Source organism: Myodes glareolus, chromosome 25, assembly GCF_982192425.1.
Source record: "Myodes glareolus chromosome 25, mMyoGla1.1, whole genome shotgun sequence".
Taxonomy (NCBI): Eukaryota; Metazoa; Chordata; class Mammalia; order Rodentia; family Cricetidae; genus Myodes; species Myodes glareolus.
In genome coordinates, this window is record NC_142050.1 from 32,948,432 (window position 1) to 32,971,227 (window position 22,796).

Consider the following 22,796-nt stretch of genomic DNA (forward strand, 5'->3'; position numbering starts at 1 on the left):
TCTTGAGGGAAAGTAGATCCCCTAGGATGTGTGAAGAAAAAGACACCATAACACAGTGAGACATGGGCTATGGCTTTGGGAACGCATCTCAGAATAGCCAGAAGGGGAGAGTGCCCCTGTGTGGGACAGCAGGTCTGAGGCAAGACAGGCTGGCCACTGGATGTCTGAGAAGAAAGCAAACAGTTCCAGGAACGAGTGGGGCATTCAAGCCATAAAGAGTAATGTAAACCTATGCCACGTGTGAGAACAAGGGCTGCAGAGATGACTCAGCCGCACAGGCATCAGGACCTGAGACGAGCCCTACAGCCCACATTTTAAAAATAAAATACAATAAAGCCTGGCGTAGAAGTGTGTGCTTATAATCCCAGTGCTGGGGCAGCAGGGACAGGAGATCCTTAGGACCCACTGGCCAGCCACTATCCTATTTAGTGAGTTCCAAGCCAAGAAAGGTAGATGGCACCTGAAGAATGACACCCACAGTTGTCCTCTGACCTCCATGTGTGCACACGTCCACCTGCACACACAGGCACCTGTGCACACACAACACAGAAAGTACTAGGTAAGCTAAATCTCAGGCTATGCAGAAGCCCTGACAACCATAGGCTAAAGACACGGCTAGGGACTTGGTGTGGAGCAGAACAGCAAAGGAAGGAAGGGACTATTATGGGTTAAGATTGCATACTCGACGGGCAATAGATAAGGCAGAAGCACTTCTCTTCCGTGGTTTTGCCCCTCCTGTCTTTGCACACGGAGAGTCTATTGACTTCATTCATGACTATTGCCCTCTGGACAAAAAGACACATGCTGGTCTGCTATAAACCCTAGAGAGCAAGAATGGCAGCCATACGGCTCGGACATGGCCCATGTTGATTCTAGGGCTAGAAATGTGCCAATAGTTGTGGACGGGTCCTGGGAAGATGCATGCCCGTGAGAGAAAGTGTCTGTTCCTAAGACGGGCTTGGGAGAGAGAGTGTGAGGAAGGGGTCTGCTCAAGTGGAGGGGCACAGTTGAGGACAAGGTCTGCTGTGGTCACATGCGTCTTCAGCCACTGATCTGAAACCATAGGAGCAGTTACCAGGGCAGGCACCAAGCAGCCAAATCACACCTCTACATGGTTGCCTGTCACAGCAGCCACGGACCACAGGGGATCCCGCCTCTGGACAAGAAGTGGGCAGTGCTTCAGAGGGAGACAGCATTGTAACTCTCCTCTCTGCTCATTTCCCCCATACCCGGGAAGTGTCCTTTTCTCTTTCAATGTGTGCTGTTGAGGGTGCTCCATTCAGATGGCCGCTTACAGATGGTACAGAGGCTGCTAAGTCTCTGGTGGAGTCAGAAGCCCCTCCCAGACCTCCTTAGTCAATGCAGAGCACCCAGCAGGAAGACCCAGAGATGGTGGTAAGGGTAAAAACACTTGTCACATAAGCCCAGTGACTGAGTTAAATCCCCAGAACCCATGGTGGAAGGATACCACTAAAAATTGTCCTCTGACCTCTGCACAGGTGCCATGGTCAATAACAATAACAACAACAATAATAATAATTTTATCTTTAGAAAGAAAAGAAAATCCAGCAAGAAATAAAAGGGGATCCTCCCTCACAAGTCAGGAAGATGGGGGGGGGTCTAATACATTACCACACAGGGGCCCCTAAATTTCTATTTTCCAAATGGGTATCAACAACGGGCATATGGTAACATAAGAAGACAGTCCTTTCAACAAAAAGGAGTCATTGATACCAAGAGAACACAGGCCTAAGTGTCCTCAGCCGCGGCTGAAGAAGAGAAGACACTTCCTTCAGCTCTAACTGTGGTGGGAACGAGGCAGCAACACGGCAGGTGTCTGTGGGAGGCAGCTGCCCATGAAGCACTTTAGCGAGCAGGTAAATGAGTTTCAAGCTATAACAGTGTGCGACCTTAAAAAATACTTTCTGTGATATAACTAGTCACTGGACATTTTAAGGACAAACCTAACTAGTGGATGGGGCTGGCGAGATGCTCAGTGGCTAAGAGCACCTGCTGCTCTTGCAGAGAACCCCGGTTCAGTTCCTAGCACCCAAAAAGGACCTCGCAGCCATTTACAACTCCAGTTCCAGGGTATCCAACACTCTCTTCTGGCCTCTGCAGGAACCAGGTATGCATGTGTTACCTATACATACTTGGAGGCAAACACACATAAAATAAATAGATCTTAAAAAGCAAAACCCTAACAAGTAGATTCCTGTAACATTCAGACGTTCTAAATTCTATCCAGTCATCATCTCCCTGGCTCCCAACAGGTCAGGAGAGGCGTCTGTCGCCTGCCTGTTGTAATTTGCTCCTTCTGCTCCTTCTGGAGACAGAAACACCGTGTCTAGTCAGTGCCTCCGTAGATACAGAAGGATTCCAAAATCACACAGTTCTTCCTAGAGAGCTGTCTAACCTTGGTGTAAACAGGTCTGACCTGAAGGCCAAGGTCATCCAGAAGACAGCGTCTCATAACGCACTAACTATAGAAGGCATCTTTTCCCATCCCGCCCAGCTCCATGGACACAGGCCCAGGCCAGCATCCTTACTACTGGTGGCTCAGCAGGCAAGAGGGGTTTTACAGAGGTTGTAGCTGTTTGTTTCAGGACAGCCAAATAAGGGCTATATCCATAATAATGTAATTCCTACCAGTGCCTGTGGCTCACGAAGTGGGTGTGAAAGGCCCAGATTTATTGCTCATGGGAAGCATAGGCAGAACAGAAGGCCGGCCTGCCTGCCTGCCTGCCTGCCTGCCTGCCTGCCTGCCTGCCTGCCTGCCTGCGATTGTTGACAGTTGTTGACTCCTGCAGTTACAGAGTCCAGAAGACTTTGGGAACTGTGGTTTTATAGCCTACCCCACACACACACACTCCCAATTTTGCCTCCAGATTTCTGCTGAAAGCCTGGAGAGTGTGTGCTCAATGGTATGAAGCCAGAAGCAATGGCTCTGCCCTGTGATCGCAGCACTTAGAAGGCTGAGGCAGGAGGATTGCTAGAGTTTGGGGCCAGCCTGAGCTACAGTGTGGGACTTCATCTCACTCATAATAATAATAATCACAGCAATAATAACAATAATTCTACAACTATTTCAGTAACAGCGACCATAATCATAATAACCATAATTTCAATGACCTATCATGAGCAGAGCAGGCAAAATACTGTAAATAAAATTTACAACACTATATGTAAAAAATATTTAAAGTAGGAAAATCTAATAATTTCATACATTGCCCATTTAACAATAAAATACCATTTATGTTTTCTGTGTGCTTGCCCTTAAATGGCAAAAGAGAAAAAAGAATTCTGGGATGGCCATGGTGAGAAAACACTAAGCCTAACACACACTGGCCAAGCAAGTGTAGAGCCCCATGTCAGGCACTACTGAGTGCACAGGAACATACTGTCACGCCACGGGAAGTGCTCCCACCACAAACTGCATTTGACAGCGGTGAGAGAAACATCTACAGCACTATCTGAACATCAGTTATGACGAAAGGACAGAGACGCTAGAAAGTCATCCCCTCCCCGTGAGGGAGGAACCCCATATGTAAGGGATGTCAAGTCACTGCGACCGGAGTAAACAGAGAGTGGGGTGGACAGAGAAGCTTGCTCAGAAAGAGGCCGGCTGCTCTGCACAAGATCTATGTAGCCCCAATCTATGTAGCCTGGAAGGCAAGCTAAGGTCATTGATGGTGAGTTAAAGAGCTGGTACTAAGAGTTACTGGCAAGAGAACGTCCAGCTTAGACGGCGGTGAGAACCACGGCACAGGAAACTCCATTCTGATGTCTAGTAGGATGGGGAGAGGGAGAAGTCTACCCCAGCTCTAAAATCCCGCCGTTCTCTTGAACCTCAACTCTACTAGCTATTTTTAGAATTGAAACAAATACTGAGCCTAAATAAACTACCGTCAATTGAAAACAAGCAAGAAGGACACTGGGGAGATGGATCTTCCCAGCATGAGGACCTGAGGTCGGCTCCCTAACACCCACGGTGAACTCCAGGCTCACTAAGAGACACTGCACAAAAAATAAGAGCGACAGAAAATAGACACTTGATGTCAATCTCTGTCCTCAACACACACACACCCACTCAGGTACACATGTACTGCAAAGAGACATAGACATACAAAAAATTAAAAATAATAATAATAAAAAGAAAATGACTTGTTCAGTTTTTTTTTTCAGCATGTAGACAGCCGTGGTCTCCATTGAAGGATCTGGAAAACGCACTGTGAATATACAACACAGTGATCAAACTTTGGTTCAATTGTATTTTAGAGGCAAGCTTCCCTGCACATTGCACATTTTCACCCTCACCTTTGTAAACTGCACAAAAGAAAACACACCATTGATGTGGGATTCCCCTCTGTGTGTTGTGAATATCACTGATTAACAAAGAATCTGCTTTGGACCTATTGCAGCAAAGAATAGTGCAAGGCGGGAAATCCAAGCAGAGAGAGGAGGAAAGAAGGCGGGGTCAAAGAGAGAAGTCAGGTAGCTGCTGCAGGAGACAGATGCCGGACACCAGATGAAACCTTACCAGTGGGCCACAACCATGTGGCGATACACAGATTAATAGAAATGGGTTCATTGAAGATATAAGAGCTAGCCAATAAGAATCATGAGCTAACAGGCCAAGCAGTGTTGCAATAATACAGTTTCTGCGTGATTATTTCGGGTTTGGGTGGCCAGGATGCAAACAAGCAGTCTCTGCCTATAGATTGGCGTGCCAACGTGGGGCTGACTACATCCACATAAAACCTGAGAAAGCTTGGAAAGGAATTCTAGACATAAAAGAACAGAGTTAAGCACAACTTCTTGGTAGCCAGCATTTCTTTCCCCCAGATGGGCCCTGTTGGCTGGCAGCAAGCAGGAGCACTGTAGCTCCTTTAAGAGAGGTCTTCTTGATTCAGTATTGACAGCAAAATAAATAAATAAATAAATAAATAGAAACTGTGCTGCTTCTTTAAGAAATGGTGGCTTCCTGGTTCATGCTAGTTGCACATACAGCTCTGGCTCCTTCAGGAGGTCAAGCACTTAAATGGGGGTCTGTGAGCAACATGTTACAAATTGTTTAATGGTGACATAGACCCGTTGCAACCCTGGAGCTGGGGCAATGCACATGGCTCTCAGAAGCAGCAAACACGCTTCCACCATGTTGGACTGGGCAAAGCAGGCAGTCAGAACTGTGGAGTTGGTCCTAGCCATGCCCGCTTAGCATTTTTTAAAAAAAAGAAAGTGCTCCTGGTCAGAAAATAATTACAGATATGCAATAAAGATAGATTCAGACAGAAATAGACCTCTAAATGGGTCACAGTATTAGATAAATGTATGTAGGCTTGGAAGAGACAAGAAATAGTTATAAAAAGAAGTAAATGTTTTTTTAAGTATTTAAAGAGAGTATAGACAAAGAGTAAAGAAAAATAAGCCACATAAAGATGGAACATACACAGAGAGTCTGAATTATGTATATTATTGTGTTTTCTATGAATTTTTTGACTACAGAGAGATATTTGATTCTGGGGACTACTAAGCTAAACCAACATCTTAAATTCAAAATTTGGGTCTAAGGATATGTTGCTTTGGAAAGAGGTTCTGCTTTTGTTTCCACAGAGGATGAGAACCTGTGGATTCTTTTCAGACTAATATGGTTTGATGGAACAAGACACCCTGAAAGGTCTCCGCAAACCCCAAAATTACTTTGCTCAACAAGAAGCAGAAAGCAATTTAGAGAGAACTATACCCAAATTCCCAAATATTGTTTATAAATGTTTGCTTACATTTAAAGGGTGATATGCTATAGAGATAAATACTTTGCATTGGTATAGATCTTGGTTTATTGAAACAAATTTAAGGTCAATTTTGTTATATGTATATTTCTGCTCTTGATTGAGGTATTGTGTTTGTGCAGCTCATTTAAAAATGTAATGTATAATTAAGAAATACAGGTTAATAGATAGTCATTTATGACCGTCAAACTTGTAGTTATATTAGTTAGGTTTTCTAGATGTACAGAGATCTATTTCAGATGGACAGTTATTCTTCAAACCTTTCAAAGATTAACAGAATATGACATTTAAAATGCTTAAGAACTTAGAACTTTTCGTGACAATGAGACTCATCTGTTCTTGGCAGCACCAATCTACTTCAAAAGGATGATGGGCATCAAAGATGCTCCTTATAGAGTTTGCTAGCCATTTGGACAAGAAACTGCCCTTGCCTGGACTGCTTGATATTATGTTGTATGAACTGGACATGCAGGACTCACAGAAAAAAGACTGCTGGACCTGCCTAAAAGGTGAGATGGTCCTTCAGGTTCCTGATCCATAAAAGAACTACCAGACATTCTACAGGACACAGAAGAAAGCAATTGATGAACTTTGCCAATACAAGGCATAAGAGATCTTCAAATTCTCTGATTCATGAAAAAGTCTGCAAGATACTCTGGGCCTGTAGGCTGAAGATGGATGCCCCAATGTTACAAAAGAACTCTGGGTGACTGTCCAGGCAGCAAGATGTCTCTGTCAATTCTAGAGTTTTGGAAGTTGCTTACAATGCACTTCCTGTTTACTTAGGTAATATTATATCCTTCTGGAGTCTTTGATGGAGTTAAAGAATAGTTACAATTTTCCTTAGTTATGATAAAAGATAAAGTAGATAAAATATTGTAACTATAATTCTTGCTTGATAACTGTTTTGTTACATGTAATCTTGATATGTTAGAGTTAAAATCTTCCTTTTTATTTAGACAGAAAAGGGGAGGTGATGTAGGAGTTCCCTCTGTATGCTATAAAAACCATTGATAAATAAAGAATCTGCTTTGGGCCTATTGCAGTGCAGAATAGCGCAAGGTGGGAATTCCAAACAGATAGAGGAGGAAAGAAGAAGAGTCAGAGAGAGAAGCCACGTAGCTGCTGCAGGAGACAGACACCAGGAGCCTTAACAGTAGGCCACAACCACACAGCATTAATTAATACATAGATTAATAGAAATGGGTTAATTTAAGATATATGAGCTAACCAGTTAGAAGTGTCAGCTAATAAGCCAAGTACTGTGGTAATAATACAGTTTCTGTGTGATTATTTTGGGTCTGGGCAGCCAGGAACAAATGAACAGTCTCTACCTACACATCATGCCATTCAAACTTACTGTATGACCCATAATTCCTGAATTTATCAAAACCATGGCCCTGGGCTTATTCAAAGCAGTCTTTGTGTTTGCTTTCAATCCAAGTGAAGCTGGATCTCAAGAGACTCAAGGCTCCACCCCCATCTATCAGGCTTCTAAAACACTGCTCGCTGGGAGAGACCCAGAAAGCGAACAGTAGAGCTTGTGTAACTGCATTCTGAAAGAACAGAAGTTCTACTTGGAAGGTTTGAACTTTCAGAAAAGCAATTGCAGAGGTAGTCCTGATTGATCTATGGCTGTCTCCACCCTCAGGGATGCTGCGGTGACTGTCACATAGCATTGACAGTCCTTGAGATCTCAAAGATGATTCCTAGGACCTTCAGGACTCCAGCTCCTTCCAAAATGTACTGGTTAGCCTCTGCTGGGTACTGCTGAGACTAAGGGCCCTTCTGCCGGCTCTGTTCTTCCCCGAAGGAGTCAACACTACTAACTATCCCAAGCAAACTGGGGAAGAGTTTAGATGATCTGAGTAAAGTCAGAAGGAAAAAGAAAGTTGCCTGAGTCCAGAATTCAAGCTGTGTCCCCCAGGGTCCTGCTCAGTGTCTCCAGATCAACAATATTAACCCACACAGAGTCCTGTGGCCATCTGGTGCAGGATCCCAGCATGTTGGACACAAGCAGACTCCGAACCTGCTCTACTATTTGCAATCCAAGCCAAGGAGGTGGAGGAAGAAGGTACAGACTGGGAAAATCTGCCTTCTCAGTAATTAGTAAAAACACATAAGAAGACAAATCAAGGTCTAAAATAACCCTGCAGACATTTCCCAAGTACCCTACACAGGAGCGCTACTGAGCCACATTGCCATGGGGTATTCCCAAAGACAGTGAACTCTGAACTCTGTCTGACAGACTCCACCAGGAAACCCCTCAGTGGGACTCTTAGCCACTCTGGACATAAGCAGGCATCAAAGGCCTCTTCCCATATAGCATTAAAGTGAAGGATGGTAGGAGTCCTTTGCAGAATCAGCAAACACCAACATTTAAGTAAAAGATATGAACCGAAAACTTACTGTTTGGCCAGACACTTGTTTGTGCCACTCAAAATTCAAAATTCCACAACTGTCACATTTCACACTTGAGCTTCCTAAACACCCAAAACCCCTCATGAGTTCACGGGAAACCTGAGCAAAGGAAAGGGACCCTTCCAAACCTACTCTCTGCTATCATCTGTCACTTCACTGATGGAGAATGGAACACAGAGAGTTGTCACAGAGGTGCAGGGGAACCGGAGGACACAGCTGCTTGGGCCTGGGAAGCCGAGACTGGGAGCCTGAGACTCGACAAGATCCACCGTCAGCAGCATATCTGCACACACCCTGCCCTCCCTCCGCCATCTCAACATCATGCCCTGCACTGCCAGCCAGAGGAGAGATGGGAAAGGGACTTCATTAGGATTTGCTGCTTCTTCCCCATAATTCCTCCTCTATGGTTTTATCTCTGTTCTCGTCCTGCAAAGATATCACTGGTCTAAACGGCTGGGCGGGAGAGGATACAGGGAAGAGAGAAGAAAGAAAAGGAGAAATAAATTTGGGATATCACAGCACATCCGAAAATTTGGCCCTGAAGGAAAGGACCCCTGCTTCCACCTGTGACGAGGAGTCCTGCGTGAGGGCCTGCCAATGAGACGGCAGAAGTATCCCGGCAAGCACCACAAAGGCAAGGCCCACACTTACCTGACTGCTGAGGGAGTCTTTCTTGGCTGAACTCTGAGCCTGAGGGGGGCCTTGGGCAGGTGACAACCTTGAAGGGCTCTTCTTACTCTGGGGCAGCAATGAGGACAGGAAGCCCACTCGAGGCGACTGGGAGAGGGAGGCAGTCCTCTGGCTGCACACCATGGCTCTGGCCAAGGAAACACACCACAGCGTGAGGGACTGGAGGGGAGCAAGGAAGACCCAGGAATACACAACTTCTGGCCAAGGTTAGTGACTGAGATCTTAGCTAAGGTCTGAGGCCTGGGCTTGAGGGTGGCACAATCTTTGCTACCGTTTCCTGAACAAAGAACCAGAAGTTCGTCTGGCCCGAAAGGGAAGTCTGCGGCACCTAGGGAGACCCAGAAAAGCTCAGAATGCCTTGTCTGAGGACTGCTGGCCACACATGTATGGAGCACCTGACCATGTTCATCCAAACGGGGATGAGCCGGGGCGGGACACAATGGGATACAACAACTTAGCACAAAAAAGTGCATTTAATATGCATTGGAATAGTCTGAGAATATGAGGCTATATATAATACACCACTAAAACCAACTCTAGATATCTCCTTTTACTTTCTCCACGCATCTAACAAAAACCTCAGTCCATCTCTGATTGGCACTTGACTTCCAGCTACAGAGCCTACTCTCTCCCTCCTATCTCGGACTTCTGTTATAACTGGCTGTTTTTTAAAGGTCACTCAATCTCCTGTGCCCTACTGCCTACCACTTTACACCCTCAGCAGCTTCTCCTGAGGAACATCCCCACCTCTGGTGCCCAGCCCTTCCATCGTATGGAGCAGTTTTGCTGGACTCCGCCATCATGGACCCTGACACAGCTGTGCAGTTCTCCCTCCCGGGAGAGCCTTAGAGAGTAGGGTCCTGACGTATACAACTCGGAACCAGGTGTGCCACAGACCTCTCTGGCAACTCTCCCTCAGCAGACACAGGGGGTCAACCAGAGAGGAGGTCAGTGTGAAGCTCAGACCATAGAAAGATCAGAGACGGAAGGGCAGAGACATCAGCCCCCCCACCTGACACTACACCCTCAAGCACACTCACAGCTCCGAGTCCCCAAGGCGGTCCATACTGGAGACATAAGGGGGCAGTTTGTGCTGGACCAAGGCCTCTTCCTCCTCCTGCTGTTGCTCTTCCTTCTTCAACCGATGGATTTCAGCTTGCAGTGCAAAAAGCTATGGAGGGGCGAAGCGCAGTTAGCCAGGGACCGCATGTGACCTTTCCTCTACTGATGGAGCTTCCTAGACAGGCCAGGCCACATCCAACCCCAGCTGTAAGGAGCACTCCTGCTCATCAAACAGTGGGAAAATGAGAGTCACAGCTGATAATGGACTTCTGAGGGTTGAGAAGTCAACCATCCTTAGACATCCAAAACCTCTGGGTTTTCTTTTTAACTTTTGAGTTGCTTCCTCTTTATTGCTTGACTTGTTTCTTCCTGAATACACTGGGGTGGGGGGGATGTCCTGCTTTGATGTTTGGAATCTGCAAAATGGGCCTTTGAAACTTGCAGAGAAAAACATTTTTAATGCATTATGGTATTACAGCCCTTGCCTGGAAACATCGATTCAATAATCTCAAACCCCCAAATAGCTTATAAGCTTCCTTTTTCCAAAAATCTCACTGACACAGATCTTCATTTCAAGATGGGGAGCGTCCTTAGGCAAAATGCAAAGGCAAACACAGGCGTCTTGAAGCTGGTATTTTGTCAAGTAGGTAGCCGAATCAGAACAATTCTATCGGGGTTATAAAGAGTATTGTGTATGGCTACATAAGGGAATAGACTGGGAAGATAAATTGAGAGAAGGGGGCTGGAGAGAAGGCTCAGCAGTTAAGAGTGCTGACCTGAGTAGCCACATCAGGTGGATCACAGGTTTGTAACTCCAACTCCAAGGGAGCTGACATCCTCTTCTGGCCTGCATGGGCACCTACACCCACAGGCACATTCCACACATACAATTTACAATAAAAAAAGATGAAAAGAACCAAGGTGTGCAGTGTTGCAAAGTGCACACTGTCTTTTTATTTTTTTTTTTTTACAAGTTTGTTCATGGTGCCATGTTGCTCATGCAGCACATATAATTTCAAACATTAATGGCACTTCTGGTTATCAGGGCTGGCACAGCCCCAGATCCCCAAGTTGGTGACTCACTGTTCATCTGAGAACAGTTCACCTTTTCTCTATTTAACCAGCTCTTCACTGTTACCCGAAAGCAGAAGTGCTTCCCAGCTTCCGACCTGGCTCAGAACAAACCTTCTGACGGAGAACTTCATTCTCTTCTTGAACCTGGTTGGTCCGCTGGCACTCTGCATCAAAGTTCAGGATCACAGGGACCGGTGCACAAAGTTAAAGAACAAGTCTGCCCGGAAAGATTTCAAAGTCCTTCCCAGCGAAACATTTGAACAGGAGCCACAGAACAGGCATTGTGGAAAGGAGCCTCTTCCAGTCCGTGGGTCTGCTAAATCAGGCCACCTGACTCCTTTGGACTCAGAGACACATGACAAACTGCCCGTCCAGCCCTTGTGTAAGTCATAAATGCCAACTCAGGCATTTTCCCCCACACCAACAGTAAAGAGCTAGTGGACACCACAGTCTAAGCTTTAGTAAAGTCAGTGCCAATGACCCAGTTAAAAGCAATACTGCAAGCAGGATCAGCCACTTCTCCAGGCTGGATCTCTCCCTGGCAGAAATTCAGATGGGAAAACCATTCTGCACATTGCATAGCCACACACGCCCCATGAACACCCACACTCCAGCTTAGGGTAGTGGTCCTTCCCGGCTGCTGCCCAGAGTTCTGCTAGAATCACAGAGCAGGTAGGGCCTGTCTTAGGAGAGCAAACTGCAGTTCCAATGTGTGTGACCTACTTTGCAGGGTCGTGACCTGTTCTGCACTGAAAAGATAATGAGTGAGCGACAGGTTCCAGCTGCCCTGGAGGTTCTTTGGAAAGCCCTCAGAAGGGGGAACAGGAAGGAGAAGAAAAACGCAGCTCTGGTAAAATCTGATTCACACTTATCCACAACAGGAAGGGGAAAACGACAGCAGGACCATCCATCTGAAAATGTCCTTCCCAGAGGTCAACACAGCTGCAGTGGGCGGACCTCGACCACGACCAGACTTATCAGGGCCTCACCAGGCCGTCCCATTTCAAATGAGGCTCCCTTCTCTCATAGATTTTCAGCCTAGGAAACATGAATGAGACTTATGCTGACATCAGATCTTCAGTTTGTTACAGTGAGGTTTTCTTCCCCCCGCACACACACACCCTCTCAAACACCCAAACACAGATTCTTAAAGCTAATCTATACTCTGGCAAGTTGAGGCACACTGTCCCAGAAAGTAAACCAAACACAAACTCAAGCAGAAAACTCCAGCCCCAGAATTGTTTTCATCTGCCACTCAACCCCAAAGAAGGTAAGAAACACGTGCTATATACACAAAGAGGGTACTCTCAAGCCTGGCTGCTCCGAACCCCGGAGCTGACTGGATCAAGTCAGGTACCAGCACCCAGAAGCTGCCAACTTCCCTGCCAACACATATCCGCTGTTGCCGACAACACAGTTCAGAAGCTGCAGAACTAAGAATTATGACTCCCCGAACTCCTGACAAAAATAACCACAATTCGTCGTCCAGCCCCTCACATGACACGCATCAGTGCTCTTTGGGGACTCTGTGAAAGAAACGGCTGCGTCATGAGAAGCAGCCTCTCCTCACAGTGTCTGGGTACCTCAGACTACGGACATAGCCTCAGGCAGCAGGAAGGATATGCATGCACTGGAAGAGAACGCTCAGGAAGTTGTGCAGAGAGACGATGAACGTGTCGGCCCACTGTCGAGAGAAGTAGGTAGCGAAGGTGGGGTTGGTGTCTGGGGATGGCAAGAAGGGAAGAGCGAACCAGTCCTTCCATTCAGCCTGGTTCTGGAGTTCTGTGGCCTGCTTGGCAAAGAATTCCTGGGCCTTGTCATTTCTGTTTGTCTGCCGAGACACAAAGAAGGTTGCAGGGGAGGGGGAAGAGACAAGTCCACAGGTCAGGCTCTTCGCAGTTGCTGAGCAGACAGCCTCTGAACACCTCCTGTCAAGCCAGCAACAAAGCTATATGGATAAACTCCACCATAAGAAGGAAAGCATCACCCTTTTCTCAACACCCAAAGCTGGTTCCTACTGAAGTTCTGGGGCTTGGGATATCACTTGCTCGGCTGGGAGAGCCTTTGTCGCAAATGCAGAGTCCTGAGTTCGATCCCTAGCACTGAATAAAGCCAGGCATGGTGGCACACCTGTACACCTAGCTCTTGAAATACAGAGGCAGAAAGATCAAAAGTTCAAAGTCATCCTCAATTATGTATTAAGTTCGAAGCCACCCTGGGATACAAGAGACCCAGTTTCAAAGACAAGAATAAACTGAGGTTCTAATGACAAATGCCATCCTGGGAACTAACCTCTGGTTGAAGCTCAAAGAATCTAAATGAGTCCCCCAGATCAGTTACATCTTGTTTTGTTTTGCGAGACAGGGTTTCTCTGTGCAGCCCTGGTTGTCCTGGAATTCACTCTATAGACGAGGTTGGCCTTGAACTCAGAGATCCACCCAAGTGCTGAGACCAAAGGCAAGTGCCACCACTACCCTGCTACATATGCAGTTTTTTAATTAGTCAAAGTTTATACTCTTTAAAATGCTACATAAGTTTACACACTTAAAATCAATGGGACCTAGAACTGTAGAAAACAAATCAAATGATCCACAGATACTGAGACGTGGGGGACAGGAAAACAGTCAAAACCAAGAAGAACCTGGATTGTGTAGACCAGATAAAAACGGAACAGGCTGGTTTTCAGTTTGTGGATGGTGGGCCGATAGATGTCCTCCAGGCGGCTGAAGAGCCTGCGTTCCAGGTAGCTCCAATACTCCCGAAGGGCAGCCAGGTCATACACCTGCATCAGCTGCTGCAACTGGTCCACAATCTTATCCACCTGGTGAGAGACAGCAGAGTTGGAGGCGGCCCAGAGACAAAGGAAATCCCCACCTCACGACACAGAACACAAATTTCATATTCTTCCTGGGGCTCCCAGATGTCAAAACATAGAACATCAGTTGGCACTCTATAAAATTTCCAAGACGTATTGCTATAGCAGCTTTCAAATTATTTTCTGATGCTAGCTATATATGATTTGACCCTCGAGCAAGCTCAGAGACAGTCCAGTAAGCAAGAGTTTGGGCTCCAGGTGTTGGGTCTCCTTGACCAACTTGGCAATGTCACTTCAACTTCGGTTGCGGTTGCCTTGCATTGTAAAAATAAACAAGGGCGAAAGAGCACCAGACAGTCTCCACGGTCCTCCCTCCCAGCTCCACGGTCCTCCCTCCCAGCTCCACAATGGCCCTTGCAGGTCATCAGAGTCCCACCTGAGCCTCGGTGGCTGTACCCTTCAGCCAAAGACAGTCACGCCAGAGTAGACAATCTGAAAACTGTTTTGGATACCAATGTCCATCCAACTTCTTTGTTTAGTAGATCAGGACACTGCTGTCTGGAGCAGGGAGACGCTTTGCTTTGCCACCAAGTGAGCACTAACTTCACATGGCAGGAACCAATACCCTAACTTCCTTCGGCTACTGGCTCACTACCTCCCCCAATCCATCTGCCCAGGACCAATTTAACTCGGTACATACAAACATACAAGTCATAAGCAAAGAAGTTCCAAGCACCTCTCAATGGAAATAGTATCATAGAAGTTTGTGTTTTAAAACGTGCAGGGAGATCTTCTTGAATTGCAGAACAGAAACTACCAATGAGTCCCTGATAACTCCCTAGACCTGAGCCCAGCCAGCGTTCCAGGCCGCAGCCCCCTTTGCTCCCGCTACTACAGACAGCCACTATTTGAATATTTCTTCTGCCAGAACTCAGCGTTGTACCCCACCTTGGCTCTTAAAGCGGCGTAGCGACGCCGGCCAACTATTGGCCAGCACCTGCAGAGAGGGTGGAATGGAGTGGAGTGGAGGAGCCCTGGACCAGGAATCAGGGACCCGATGCTCCTGACTCACTAAGCAACTTCAGGCAAGTCACAACCCTCTCCCAGCCTCAGTTCCTCCTATGTCAAGCGAGGGCCAGACTGCTGTCTGCAGTCTCCCACCAGGCAGTGACAGCGCCGCCCTAGCCCTGGAGGGTAGTGCCGGAGCAAGAGGCCCGTTCCCCTATCTACCCGCCTCTGCCGCCCCTGCCGGTCCCTCACCCTGAACCCCTTCTCTTTGTCCGCCTTGATCTCCGCATCCAGCTGCCGCAGTGTATGAGTGAAACCACGGAAGAGCAAGTACTCCCGGACCAGCTCGTCCGTGCGTTCTACCGCCTCCGCCATCGCTGCGCGCGCGCGCGCGCCGCTAGAGACCCCAGCGGCTCAGGGCGGAGAGGCGGGGCCTGGCAGGACGGGGCGGGGCCGAGCTCGGGCGCCTCGTACGTCACGCCACAGCCAGCCTACCGATTGCGCGCCCCGCCCCCGCCGGCGCCCCGCCCCTCCACCCCACTCTCAGTGGGTTCCGGATCGTCTGCCGGCACCGAGGTCTTCTGGGAGCCCTTGAGTGTCACCTGAGTGGCTGACACCGCTACCTCGGTCCAAGTAAAATAGGACTGCACCTTGCGAACGTTCCAGATAGTTACGGGGCGGGAAGGAAGTGCTGTCCCCAGCTTATTAGCATGACACTGCAGAATCTTTTGTCCTCGTCCCTCCTCTTACAAATGGAGAAAACCGGGGAGATGGCTCCGCGGTTAAGAGCACTGACTGCTTTTCCAAATAGGACCCGGGTTCAATTCCCAGCACCCACATGACAGCTCACAACTGTCTGTAGCTCCAGTTTCAGAGGACCTGACACCCTTACACAAACATACATGCAGGTGAAGAAGTATGTTCAAAAAATAAAAATAAATTTAAATTAAAAAAAAATGGAGAAAACTGGAGCCCCCACAGGTAAAGTGACCCGTGTGAAGTCAATTCCCAAAAACCCAGCTTACTTCTCTCTTCTTTCCAGTGCTGGGGACTGAACACAGGGCCTCACACATGCTAGGCAAGCATTCTGCCGCAGTGCCCTGGCCTTCTGTGGTTTGGTTGGGATTTAGTGTGGTTTTGATTTTCTCCCTCTCACTAAATTGCCACACAGGTCTTGAACTTGGCAATAAGGAACACCGCACCACCAGGCCTTTCTGTCTCGCCCTGAGTTCCGGAGTAGGAAGAGTTAACTATACCAACCAAGATGTACTCCTTAGGGGGGTGGGGGGGAAAGACAAATTTTAGAAGTGTGTGGCCTATGGTCCCAGTTTCTTGTTATTTATTTATGTTTTTGATTTTTTTTTTTTCGAGACAGGGTTTCTCTGTGTTGCTTTGGCGCCAGTCCTGGAACTAGCTCTTGTAGATCAGGCTGGCTTCGAACTCACAGAGATCTGCCTGGCTCTGCCTCCCGAGTGCTGGGATTAAAGGCGTGTGCCACCACCGCTCAACTATTTGTTAGTTTTTAAAAATATTTTTGTGAAGATTTTTTTAAACTCGGGAAAATTGTAAAATAACCAGTCAATTGTTTCTCTGAAGCACTTTCAGTTCCTTCTGGTTTTTGTTTTTGTTTTCTTTTAATTTTAGAAAATTATTTGAAGTTTTTACAAGACATATGTATATTGCCTTATTTCTTCATCTGCGAAATGTCAATGATAATACCCACGTTGCGGAATTGGCTTTAGTCCGGACACACTTAGGAGGCAGAGGCAGGTGGATCTCTGCGAGTTCAAGGTCAGCCTGGTCTACAAAGCAACAAGTTCCAGGACAGTCAGAGCTGTAACACAGAGAAACCCTGTCTCAAAATACAAAAAAAAAAAAATTGATTGATTAATTTATATGCACATGGGTGTGGCTGTCTATGCTGGTGGGGGGGCCCAAAGAGATTGCTGGGTATCTTTTTTCGTATTCTAACTATTCCTTTTGACACTTTTGACACAGGGTCTGTCCCTGGAACTGGGCTCTTATTTCCCCGTCTCCACTGGAAGCCAGCAAACTTCAGCAATCCTACCGGCCTTGCTCACCTCAGAACTAAGGTTACATTTATTTATACGAATAACCAGCTTGGTGCATGGGTGCTGGGACCCAGACTCTGGTCTTCATGGGTGTGAAGGAAGTACTCTCAGCTGCTGGACCATCCCTGCAGCCTCAAGAGTAGCTTTCTAAGGCTGGAAATCAGTCCCTCCGTTCCCCCCTGAAGGAACTTGCTCAGTCTGGAAGGCCTTCAGGCACTCACAAGGATAAATAACTGTCCTTCCTTCCAGCCTTTGTTCAAACATCACGTCTTAGGTTTCTGTCTGTTTCTGTAACAAGATGTCATGAGCTGAGCAGCTATGAAACAACAGAACCTTAGTTCTGAGAGTTGCGGTGCCCAGAAAGTTGAAAATCAAAGCTCCAGCGTTTAGCAGAGTTTTTCTGATCAAACGCGGGGCCCTGCAACTCTGTCAAGCTAAGGTGAGGCACTGGTCCTCCGTGGCCTAATTAAAAACAAACAAAAGGCAGAAAAAGGAGGTTTTATTCAATGTGGCCATCTTGGGAAGTGGATTTTTTTTTTTTAATCCAGTGCCCTACAAGTTTGCTGTCTTGACATGAGGATTGGGTTTCAGTAAAGGGGAACAAGTCTGCATAAGTAATCAGTCCCGGTCAAGGTGTGGTCCTGCCCACCACTGGCCATCCCTGTCTCAGCTCCAGCCTTTCCGGCAAGGTGGTCTTGTAAGACGTCAGAGATGAATGAAACCTCTCCCTGGTAGAGAAGTTCCTGTCCTGGCTAGCACCAGGTTACGGCCCTTCCCTTCCCCATTACCAGATTCCCAGGGAAATTCCAGTTCTTTGAGAACTATTGTTTCACTACTCTGAGAGCAATGAAGAGAAACACAGGAACGCCACTCTTTAGAATACACTCCGTCCTGCGCCAGACTTGTTACCCAGGCTGTCACACGCAGGATTCTCAAAAGTGCCCCCCTCAGAACAACATCCCAGTGGCGCGTAAGTTTTAATATGTAACATTCAGACTGTAATAGTTAATGCCTTAGAAAGGCCTTCTCTGGCTGCCCTTGGCGAATGGTATCCACGCTACCACTAGTTTCTCATCCCTGCTGCCTATTTGTCTGTTTCTATCTAGCACTTAAGACTGTCTTGCTAAATCAGTATTTTGCTCATTTGATGAATTATCTGTCTCTCCCTCGATGTAAGTGTAAGCTGGACAGGTGGAAGGAGAGGTTATCATCTGTCTTGTTTACTGCTGTATGTGCAGAGCATAAAAAAGCATTGAGCTCATAGCCGAAGCACAGTAAATGTGTACCGAGGGCAGTGTCAGTTAGGGCCCAGCCGTCTTCAGACAAAGCCGTTTATGGCAGGAAATCTGAGGAAGCAGAGATGCGGTCTTAGGTGGAAACTCAACCAGGAAGGTTCAAGCAAGCAACGCGGGGCCCAAAGCGTGGCCATCCTACCACACACACACACACACACACACACACACACATACACACACACACACACACACACACACACACTAGAAGCATGTGATTAACATTTTTATATTGCTCTCCACCAAACCCTCGCTCCATTCCAGGCCTCTCTCCTGTTCTCCTGCCAGATATCCCGGGACCTTTCCACGTCTCTATCCCATAATTGCCTCTAACTGAACACCACTATCTTAGCTCAATAGCGTGTGTGGAGACTGTAAGCTCAAACCTGAGAGAGAGGCTTTCCTCCGGCTGTAGAAGCCGACTGAAGAATTCAGCCCCTCCTCCTCCGAAGTGTAATTGGGTCATTCAATGCTTTTTCCAAAACAGAAGACAGTTGTGTTCCTTAGGCCCCTGTCTGCTGTTGCTTCCTGGTTTGGGGTTTATTGTTTCTGCTCACCACTAGGAGAAACTGTTATAAGCTATGTTCTATCCTTTACAATATTATGAAGTCATTCCGATTTTAGTCTTTTAAAAAATAATAGTTAATTACTTGGAGGGATGCTTTTAGACCAGATAGGAAGCTCGGGGAAATTATGGAACCAGGGAAAGAAGAGAAGACCCTCACTCTGGAGTCTGGCTGAAGCCCCTTGCCAGCTGAGAATCAAGAATTGCGGCAAAATTGATGATTTTAAAACAACAATAAACCATGATCAATGGCTAAGGATAGACGTCTTTTGTCCTTTGCCACTATAAACCTGCAGTTTTTCCGGAATCGTACAAGAAACTCTAATTTTCATGAAAATGTATGTCTTAACGCCCTTATGCAACCATTGTGGTTCATTTTACCAGATGATACTTCCATCTAAAGCACCCTGAGAGCCACCCTACAATCCCATTCATCAAAAAAGAGGTCGAAAAAGTCTACCCAACTTCAGAGCAACAGAGATGGCACCTACAGCTACTCAAACAAGCCTCTCCACTGGAAAACCCACGCCTTCTCTTGAGTGTGCCTTATCTTTTTCCCTGAGTACCTTTCTTGCTGTCAATCCCACAGTTAAACATGTTTAAAGATATTTTATAATAAACTCTAACTCTGCTTCAAACCGCACGTTTCTGAAATTCTTTTTGGCCGTGATGTCAGAATGCCAGCTTTACCGGAGTGGGGGACAAGGAACATCGTCAGGCGGCTGCGGCCAGTGCTGGGCTATGCTGCCCGCTGTACCACCAATGACAGTACCACTGCGTGTCTAGATGTATGGACCACTCTCCCAAACTAATCAGGCCATTTCTTACAAAACTGCAGATAAAAAAAAATAAACATACAAACCAGTAATAACATTCTGAGGGGTTTCCCCAGAGAAAGAAGACCTATATCTTTAATGTTAAAAACCTCGTACACAAGGACTGGAGAGATGGCTCAGCTGTTGAGAGTACTGGTTGCTCTTGCAGAGGACCCAAGTTCAGCTTCTAACTTCTACATAAAGGTTAACAAGCAGCTCTAACTTTGGTCCCAGAGGATCTGATGACCTCTTTTGACCTCAGCGGGCACCGGGCACACACATGATACATATAGATACATGCAGGCAAGCATTCATGTACATAAAATAAAAATAAATTCTCTTAGGGTTTTATTGCTGCGAATAGACTTCGTAATGATGGCAACTCTTATAAGGAAACATTTACTTGGGGATAAGTCACAGTTCAGAGGTTTAGCCCATTATCATAACGGCAGGAACCATGGAGGCACGCAGACAGACGTGGTGCAGATGTGGTGCTGTTGGTGTAGTTGAGAGTTCTACATCCAGATCAGCAGACAGCAGGAAGAGAGAGTGACACTGGGCCTGGCTTGAGCATCTGAGACCTCAAAGTTCACCCCCAGTGACACACTTCCTCCAACAAGGCCACACCCCTAGTAATGCCACTCCCTAGGAACCTATGGGGCCATTTTCATTCAAACTTTAGAAATGAGTCTTTTTTAAAAAACTGTATACAAATGTTTATTCAAAGTAACCAAACACTAGAAATAATCCAGATGTTCTTTGACAACATGATTTTATTTATAGGCCATCTTGGAAAGAGTGAAATATGGCGTAAAGAAAACTGTACCACTCATGAACGGTTAGTGAACATGAGGAGGAAAGGGGGTGCCATCATTAAAGGGGCAGTGCAAGGGACTCATACGGTGGAATCGGTCTGCATCTTGACTGGTTGTCATACACCTATAGACACAAAGAAACCTCACTAGATACACATAGAGACACAAGAAAATCTCACTAAAGTAATTAACTCAAAAATATAAATATCGTGGAACTGGAGAGGTGGCTCAGTGGTTAAGAGCATTGGCTGCTCTTCCAAAGGTCTTGAGTTCAATTCCTAGTAACCACATAGTGGCTCACAATCATCTCTAGTGGGATCTGGTGCCCTCTTCTGGCATAAAAGTGTCCATGTAGATAGAACACTCATATACATAAAATAAATAATTTAAAAAAAAATCAACATCATCTTTGGTGACAAACCAGACCTTGAGCATCTGCAGAGCCACTGTGATAGCAGGAGCCATGGACACAACCCAGATCCCAGCCACTGCAGGACCACCGGCCCAAACAAGGCCTTAAGCAGCATCTGTGATCCCATATCTCCATTGCCTTAGATGGCAGCGCCAGCCACCCAAATAAGCATGGCTCTGGTGGCAGCATGGGCCTCACACACAGACATGGTCTCCAGTGACTGACCAGACCCCAGGTCAATCACATGGTCCTCGGTGGCAACAGGAGACCATGCTGCCACAGGGACCAACAGACCTGGGTGGCCTATGCAGCCACCAGAACCATGGTGACATCTGGGCACAAGCTGCCGCCAAGGGCCATGACTGGGTCGGTGGTCCTGCAGCAGCTGGGGTCTGTGATGATGTCTATGGCCCTAGTTAGTACAAGGACTCATTGAAACCATGCTATGCTGAGCTAGCCCCGCCCTTCGCTGGCCCTGGGATAGCTGGTTCTGCCCCTCTCTGGATACTGTAGTAAGAGGGTTGGTCCTGCTCCTTAGTGGAGAGCTCTCCCCTGCACTCGGGAAAGATTACCCCACCTCTCATTTAGCAGTACACTAGAGCTCCGCTGTCCGGAGGGATGGAGGTGAGCCAGTCCTGAGGGCATGAAAGCAACAGAGCTGACCATCCGCCTTCCTGCAGCCTCCCCTCCCCTCTGCCCCTTCTGCTCCTTGCTACCTGCAGCAAGTAAGAGAGCTACATCAGCTGCAGCACACAGGAGAGCAGGCCCCTCACACTGGAGAGAGAGGGCCCTGCTCCCCATGTCGGTCCCACTCTAGAGCTAACCCTGTTGGGGTGGGGCACAAGTGAGCCAGCACTGAAGAGGTGAGAACCGACCCTCCCTCACTCCTCCTGTGCCCCCTCTAGCAATCAGGAGAGAGGACTCTGCCTCTTGCCTGGGCAAAACAGCAAAACAGTAAAACAGTAGAGCTGGCCCTGGAGATGTGAGTGTGGGTGGCCGGGATGGGAGGACCTGAGAGCAAGAGAAGTGGCCCCACTCCTTGCTGCAGGCGTCATTGGGTGAGTTAGGCTTGCCCAGGGAGTGACAAGGAGGAAAAACTGCCGACCAATCCAGCTACCACCCAGGCCCAGAACCAGGCTGAGCTGGCCCACCCCAACATCCATCGAATCTGCGAACTGTTGTAGCCTGTGAAGAAGACAAACCTACAGAGTCCAAACAGCAGAATCTCCACAACACAAGACAACAGGATCTCCAAGAGGAGCCCCAGTGAGAACCCATTATCGATGGAGTAGCAGAAACCAGAGCCAGACCAAGGAACACTTGCAAGCAAAGATGAACAGACTAAAGGGTTAAGTCGAGACACATGACAGCCTCCACAAGATTCGTCTCCTTTTGTTTGCTTGTTGTTTTGTTTTGTGCTTAATTTGGTTTTGTATTTCGGGGGAGGTTGCAAGGGCAGAGGGCAGAGGGCAGAGGGCAGATGCCAGCAGTTGGGGAGATAAGAGAGATAGGCAGGCATAATGTGAAATCCACAATGATTCAAGAAAAGTTAAGAAAAATAACATCAATACGTCAATATCATCATTGTGTGCTATTGTACTCCATTTTTGTAAGATGTTACCAGTGAGGAAAACTAAATAAAGAATACATAGATCTCTCTGTATTATTCCTCGGGGTTGAATATTAATGGTTACTTTAAAATAATGTTTAACGTTATGTATGTGTGTGTTTGTGCATACATAACATATGTTCAGGCATTCACAAGTGCACATGTGTTGAGGTCAGAGGTCAATGTTGAGTCTTCCTCAGTTGCTTTTTCACCTCATTTTTTTGAGACAAGATCTCTCATTGAACCTGGAACTTACCAATGGGCTAGACTGTTAGCCAGCAACCCCCGGAGTCCTCCTGTCTCTGTCTCCTCAGAGCTGGGATTACAGACATGCACCATCACACCTGGCTCTTCGTG

The 22,796-nt window shown here is 47.1% G+C and overlaps 1 protein-coding gene and 1 long non-coding RNA gene across 2 annotated transcripts in view; one reads left to right on the forward strand and one right to left on the reverse strand.

Annotated features, from left to right (window-relative positions):
- Wdr91 (WD repeat domain 91) overlaps positions 1 to 15,272 on the reverse strand; it is a 35,107-nt gene extending 19,835 nt beyond the window's left edge. Inside the window, exons 1-6 of the mRNA XM_085683781.2 lie at positions 15,112 to 15,272; positions 13,678 to 13,857; positions 12,660 to 12,867; positions 11,148 to 11,230; positions 9,941 to 10,071; positions 8,862 to 9,027 (exon numbers count right to left, since the gene is read on the reverse strand). Coding sequence (XP_085539907.2) covers positions 8,862 to 9,027; positions 9,941 to 10,071; positions 11,148 to 11,230; positions 12,660 to 12,867; positions 13,678 to 13,857; positions 15,112 to 15,234 — 891 coding nt within the window. The 5' untranslated portion in view covers positions 15,235 to 15,272. The remainder of the gene's footprint in view (positions 1 to 8,861; positions 9,028 to 9,940; positions 10,072 to 11,147; positions 11,231 to 12,659; positions 12,868 to 13,677; positions 13,858 to 15,111) is intronic.
- Positions 15,273 to 17,619: 2,347 nt separating this feature from the next.
- LOC146889484 (uncharacterized) lies at positions 17,620 to 19,431 on the forward strand. The gene is made up of 2 exons (XR_014999950.2): positions 17,620 to 17,901; positions 19,173 to 19,431. It is a non-coding gene; the product is annotated as an uncharacterized LOC146889484 (long non-coding RNA).
- Positions 19,432 to 22,796: the final 3,365 nt, after the last annotated feature.